This window comes from Salmo salar, chromosome ssa09, assembly GCF_905237065.1.
Source record: "Salmo salar chromosome ssa09, Ssal_v3.1, whole genome shotgun sequence".
NCBI classification, from domain to species: Eukaryota; Metazoa; Chordata; class Actinopteri; order Salmoniformes; family Salmonidae; genus Salmo; species Salmo salar.
The window spans coordinates 140,124,412-140,131,451 of record NC_059450.1 but is presented as its reverse complement, the minus strand read 5'-3'; the positions used below and the strand labels follow the sequence as shown (position 1 = coordinate 140,131,451).

Below are 7,040 nucleotides of genomic sequence, written 5' to 3'. Positions count from 1 at the left end.
GGTGAGTCAATGCAGCTTGTGATGATAATGTGTGTGTGTGTGTTCCAGTGTGGGACTACAGTACAGGGCGAGTTGGAGGACCACTCGTTTGTTCTGAAATCAAGCTCAAGGATTGGGTGGAGGGTGAGTGACACAGACAGACAGGGAGGAGGACCCTTGGGTCTCTTTATCCACACACACACCCACACACACACACACACACACACACACACACACACACACACACACACACACACACACACACACACACACACAGACACACACACACACACACACACACACACACACACACACACACACACACACACACACACACACTTATGAAAACAATGTCATAAAGTTTAACAATCCATCCTACATTATTTACACACATGCCCTAGTCAGTGTGAGAGATGGACAGTGTTTTAGGAGAAAGATCACCCTCTCATATTTTAACTGCATTCACCATGACCTTGTAAGGAAGTCATTCAGAACACAACTCTTTCCTCTGTACAGTTTTCCATCATACAGTGCCTTAAGAAGGTATTCACACCTCTTGACTTTTTCCAAATGTTGTTGTTACAAGATGGGATTAAAATGTATTTATCTGTCACTGTGTCAACAATCTACAAAGTACTCTGTAATGTAGAAGAAAAATTTGAAGTAGAAGAAAAATTCTTGTAAAATGAAATTCTGAAAAATAAATCCCTAATAAACCTTGATTACGTAAGTATTCAACCCCCTGAGTCAATAGTTGTTAGAATCACCTTTGGCAGCAGTTACAGCTGTGAGTCTTTATGGGTAAGTCTCTAAGAGCTTTGCTCACCTGGACTGTACAATATTTGCACATTATTCTTTTCAACATCCTTCAAGCTCTTTCAAATTGGTTGTTGATCATTGCTAGACAGCCATTTTCAAGTCTTGCCATAGATTGTCAAGCCGATTTAAGTCAAAACTGTAACTATTTTTGGCCTTGTGTTTTAGGTTATTGTCCTGATGAAAGGTGAATTTGTCGGGCCTCCCGAGTGGCGCAGCGGTCTAAGGCACTGCATCGCAATGCTAGAGGTGTCACTACAGACCCGGGTTTGATCCCGGGCTGTATCACAACCGGACATGATCAGGAGTCCCATAGGGTGGTGCACAATTGGCCCAGCGTCGTCTGGGTTAGGGGAGGGTTTGGCCGGGGGGATTTACTTGGCTCATCCTGCTCTAACAACTCTTTGTGGGGGGCGCCTGCAGGCTGACCTCGGTCATCAGGTGAATGGCGTTTCATCCGACACATTGGTGCAGCTGGCTTCCGAGTTAAGCGGGTGGGTGTTAAGAAGCGCGGTTTGGCAAGTAATTTCTCGGAGGACACATGACTCGACCTTCACCTCCCGAGCCCGTTGGGGAGTTGCAGTGATGAGATAAGGTTGAAATTCAGAAGAAAAAGGGGGTAAAATGCTAAAAAATAAAGTGAATTTGTCTCCCAGAGTCTGGTGAAAAGCAGACTGAACCAGGTTGTCCTCTAGGATTTTGCCTGTGCTTAGCTCTATTACGTTTCTTTTTATCCTAAAAAAGTCACTATCCCTTGCCAATGACAAGCATACCCATAACATGATGCAGCCACCACCATGCTTGAAAATATGAAGAATGGTACTCAGGGATGTGTTGTGTTGGATTTGCCCCAAACATAATGCTTTGTATTCAGGACATAAAGTTCATTTCTTTGCCACATTGCCTTGCTACTGCTCTGTCCTCCAGGTGGCTACCACATCACAGACACACCCACTCCACGAGGTGAGATTCTGATTGGCGGGCCCAACGTTACCATGGGTTACTACAAGAACGAGGCCAAGAACCAGGACTTCTTTGTGGATGAAAACGGCCAGCGCTGGTTCTGTACGGGAGACATAGGAGAGGTCCATCCTGATGGATGCCTCAAGATCATTGGTGAGGTGCAGGGCTAACACCTCTTCTGAGTGGCTTAATTCTCAGTGTCCCCTTTCACCATGGTTATGCACCCAAGTTCATATTTGCTAAGATAAGCACTTACATTTGGGCATGTCCATCAAAGGAGGCTGGTGGGAGGAGCTGTAGGATGACGGGCTCATTGAATGGTTGAAATGGAATCAATGGAGCAGAGTCAAACATTGTTTCCATGTGTTTGATGTGTTTGGTGCCACTTCACTGAATGCATTACAGCCACAACAATGAGCCCGTCATCCTATAGCTCCTCCCACCAGCCTCCTCTGATGGACATGTACAGAAGTATGTAAAGAAAACTCCCTGATACTGCCTACGCCAGCACACCACATCAACATCATCCCAAAACCACTGAATCCCTTCTTCAAAACCTATGCCCCTACGTTCATCTATCAGTCTAGCAGGGCAGCTCCCAAGAACAACTGTTTCCTAATTCCACCTCACTTCTGAGAATTCCTCTTAAGCCATGTTTACTTTAGACTGACAGAAATCCTACGGCTCTCTGCTGTCTACATCTGTCTGTAAAGAATTGCAGTGCAGTGGAAAATGTGCTGTTTCTCCGCAAGTTCTCCTCAGTGTGTCCCTGTGTCTACAGATCGTAAGAAGGACTTGGTTAAGCTCCAGGCAGGAGAGTATGTGTCTCTGGGGAAGGTGGAGGCCATGCTGAAGAACTGCCCCCTTATAGACAACATCTGTGCCTACGCCAACAGGTGTGTGCGTGTGCGTGCGCTGTATCAGTGGAGGCTGCTGAGGGGAGGACAGCTCATAATAATGGCTGGAATGTTAGATGTATTTGAGATCATTCCACCTATTCTGCTCCAGCCATTACCACGAGCCCTTCCTACCCAATTAAGATGCCATCAACCTCCTGTGCCTTGTGGGTACCAGAAGTCCTCACAAGGATAGTAAAATAAGGAAAATTCTGACAAGTGGGGACATTTTTCCGCTCCCCACAAGGAAAAATGTTATTTTAGGCTTAGGGGTTAGGGTTAGGGTTACAATTAGGGTTAGGGTTAGGAGTTAGGTATAGTTTTAGGGTTAGGGGTTACAGGTTTGGGGTTAAGGTTAGGGTTATGGTTAGGTTAAGCGTTAAGGTTAGGGTTAGATTTATGGTTAGGGAAAATAGGATTTTGGATGGGAATCAATTGTTGGTCCCCACGAGGATAGCTATGAAAAACTGTGTGTGTGTGAATCAGTCTATGTAAAAAAAAACAGAGACATGGCGGTGTCTTCTTAACCTTTATCTCTCTTCAGCGATGAGATGTACGTGATTGGCTTTGTGGTGCCCAATCAGAAGCATCTGCTTTTGCTGGCGGAGCAGTATCTTATCCGGGGCTCGTGGGAGGAGCTGTGTGACAACGCTGCCATGGAGGAGGTGGTCCTGCAGGTCATCACCGAGGCCGCCCTATCAGGTGAGAGGTCAAAGGTCATCAGACCTTGGCGAGAGAGGAGAGGGAAGTTATAGATAGATGGTAGTGGTAGTAATAGATACAGGTTATAGTGAGTCAGGTTGAAGCTCTACTTTTGTCATCCATTCCTTTTGGTGGTTGCTGTGGTTTCATCTCTTCTTGTCTGTCTGTGCAGCCCAGCTGGAGCGGTTTGAGATCCCCCGTAAGATCCGTCTGAGCCCCGACCCCTGGACCCCCGAGACGGGCCTAGTGACCGAAGCCTTCAAGCTCAAACGCCAGCAGCTGAAGAGCAAGTACCAGGACGACATCGAGAGAATGTACGGCGGGAAGTAGGACCAGACCAGAACCTCTCCAAGCACAGAGCCAGCATCTGCCTCAAGCCGCCCAGCTCCTAGCTCCACCCTCTTATCCCCACCTGACCCTCGACCCCCATCCTGGACGAGGCACCAGAAGCACTCAAATTACTTGAATCTACTTTGTTCTCCTGAGACCAAAAAAGATAGACAGAGAGAGATAGACAGATTGAGAGAGATAGAGGGAGAGAAATAGAAATATCAAAGAGAGGAGGCTGTGTTGTTGCAATATTTCCCCTCCACTGTTCATTTATTCGATAAAATGGCTTTGCTTAAAAATGTGAATCAATAGACAATAGCCTAGCCCTGAAGACTGTTGGAGAGAAGGATTAGTTAGGGGAGAGTAAGTAAGGAGTGTTGTTGGAACACCCTCAAACAGTATCTCCATGTTCATTCTACTTCTTGCGCTCTTTGGAGATGATTTTCCAGATGTGAGTTATGAGACAGGACAGGTAGGTCATGCTTTCTGTTGAGCTCATGTCTGTCTGAGTGTTGTCGACCGTTATTGAAGCACAAACTCAGGTTGGTTGGAAAACTTTCCATTTTAACCCCAATGCCCTTGTGTCTTAGGGCGTCAGGAATGCTAAGCCATGAGAGCCTGTAGAGAGCAAGTACCATTAACATTTAGGTTAACAGCTGTTGTTTGATTATTTGTTTTTCTCCTTTAATTCCGTGATTCTGTTCACATTAGTATAGAGTCCTCATTGGCTAATTCTCTGTCCAAGTTCCAAATCCATGGCTGCTCACTGGCTAATTCTCAGCCCTATTCCTGAACCCAGTTTTTTTCACTGCTTATTCTATTGTTTATTTCAGAACCTAGTTCTGCCCGGAGACTAGTCTTACTTCCTGCAGGACAGGAAGAAACTAGCTGTCAGTGTTTATTTTTGTTGTGTTTGGTTGATGCTGTTTTTTCTGCTTAGTGAGGCTTGAGTACTATGATTTATATTTGCCCATCCAATCCTACAAGCATGAAGTCAACAGGAGGTTCAGAGAGACTAAGATAAGATAATGACTTTATTATTTGGGAAATTTGCGGCTAGGGCAGTGAAATGATGAGTCTCTTCCGCCAGAAGAAAAACAGAACATTTTGAGGTAAATATACAGTACCACTCAAAAGTTTGGACACACTGACTCATTCAAGGATTTTTCTTTATTTTTATTATTTTCTAGATTGTTGAACAATAGTGAAGACATCAAAACAATGAAATAACACATATGGAGTCATGTAGTAACCAAAAAAGTGTTAAACAAATAAAAAATATATTTTAGATGTTAGATTATTCAAAGTAGCCACCCTTTGCCATGATGACAGCTTTGCACACTCTTGGAATTCTCTTGGAATGCTTTTCCAACAGTCTTGAAGGAGTTCCCACATATGCTGAGCACTTGTTGGCTGCTTTTCCTTCACTCTGTGGTCCATCTCATCTCAAACCATTTCAATTGGGTTGAGGTCGGGGGATTGTGGAGGCCAGGTCATCTGATGCAGCACTCCATCACTCTCCTTCTTGGTCAAATAGCCCTTACACAGCCTAGAAGTGTGTTGGGTCATTGTCCTGTTGAAAAACAACTGATGGTCCCACTAAACACAAACCAGATGGGATGGTGTATCGCTCCAGATGGGATGGTGTAATGCTGTGATAGCCATGTTGGATAAATGTGCCTTGAATTCTAAATAAATCACTGACAGTGTCACCAGCAAAGCACCCCCACACCATCACACCTCCTCCTCCATGCTTCACGGTGGGAACCACACATGCAGAGATCATCCGTTCACCTACTCTGCATCTAACAAAGACACGGCGGTTGAAACCAAAAATCTCAAGTTTGGACTCATCAGACCAAAGGATGGATTTCCACCGGTCTAATGTCCATTGCTTGTGTTTATTGGCCCAAGCAAGTCTCTTCTTCTTACTGGTGCCCTTAAGTAGTGGTTTCTTTGTAGCAATTCGACCACGAAGGCCCGATCCACGCAGTCTTCTCTGAACAGTTGATGTTGAGATGTGTCTGTTACTTGAAATCTGTGAAGCATTTATTTGGGCTGCAATCTGAGGCTGGTAACTCTAATGAACGTATCCTCTGCAGCAGAGGTAACTCTGGGTCTTCCTTTCCTGTGGGGGTCCACATGAGAGCCAGTTTCATCATAGTACTTGATGGTTTTTGCAACTGCACTTGAAGAAACTTTCAAAGTTCTTTACATTTTCCGGATTGACTGACCTTCATGTCTTAAAGCAGTGATGGACTGTCATTTTTCTTTACTTATTTGAGCTGTTCTTGCCATAATATGGACTTGGTCTTTTACCAAATAGGGCTATCTTCTCTATACCAACCCTACCTTGTCACAACACAACTGAAGAACACAACGAAGAAATTCCACAAATTAACTTTTAACAAGGCACACCTGTTAATTGAAATGTATTCCAGGTGACTACCTCATGAAGCTGGTTGAGAGAATGCCAAGAGTGTGCAAAGCTGTCATCAAGGCAAAGGGTGGCTACTTTGAAGAATCTCAAATATAAAATATACTTTAATTTGTTTAATAGTTTTTTGGTTACTACATGATTCCATATGTGTTATTTCATAGTTTTGATGTCTTCACTATTATTCTACAATGTAGAAAATAGTCAATTAAAGAAAAACTTTTGAATGAGTAGGTGTGTCCAAACTTTTGACTGGTACTGTATATATTTCAGAACTCTTCACTTGCCATTTCTATCATTAATATTATTATTATTATTTATGATAATGCCAATTAATAATACTCTTCTCATAAAATTATAATGTTTGCAAGAAAGATGTAGATTTGACAATACCAATTTCTTTCAGTGGTAGAAAACATATTTGTACTCTGTTATAGGTGTGCACGTACATTAACCACACATTCACTTGCTAATGTAAGAGCTGTCGTTCTAGAACCACTGTCATGCTTGAAGTACACAGTATGCCATATGATAATATTTGGACCAAACTAAGGTGGGATTACTTGACCGATGGCCGATGGCAAGAAGAGATGCACACAAAACACTTCCGTACAACAGTTAAGAATGTTGAGAATTTAGTTAAGAGCACAGCTTCAGCATTTATTTGTGTGTGTGTGTGTGTGTGTGTGTGTGTGTGTGTGCGCATGCATGCTCACCCTTGAAAAGGCCATTCCTTGTATGTTGTTGTATGTGATACATCACAGCAAAAGCAAAAGATAGCCTAAAGCTTTCCTAAATGGTACAAACATTCCTCTGTAGAACACCATTCCACACATGACACCTGTTGCCTTTTCTTGTGATTTCAGGTGGATAACTACGCATAGGCAATATTTGAATAACAATGCTGTACACAGTAA

At 43.5% G+C, this 7,040-nt stretch overlaps 1 protein-coding gene across 1 annotated transcript in view; it reads left to right on the top strand.

The window, feature by feature from the left end:
- LOC106592274 (fatty acid CoA ligase Acsl3) overlaps nt 1–4,913 on the top strand; it is a 45,826-nt gene extending 40,913 nt beyond the window's left edge. Inside the window, exons 11-15 of the mRNA XM_045724721.1 lie at nt 49–123; nt 1,723–1,911; nt 2,540–2,654; nt 3,199–3,356; nt 3,529–4,913. Coding sequence (XP_045580677.1) covers nt 49–123; nt 1,723–1,911; nt 2,540–2,654; nt 3,199–3,356; nt 3,529–3,686 — 695 coding nt within the window. The 3' untranslated portion in view covers nt 3,687–4,913. The remainder of the gene's footprint in view (nt 1–48; nt 124–1,722; nt 1,912–2,539; nt 2,655–3,198; nt 3,357–3,528) is intronic.
- Nucleotides 4,914–7,040: the final 2,127 nt, after the last annotated feature.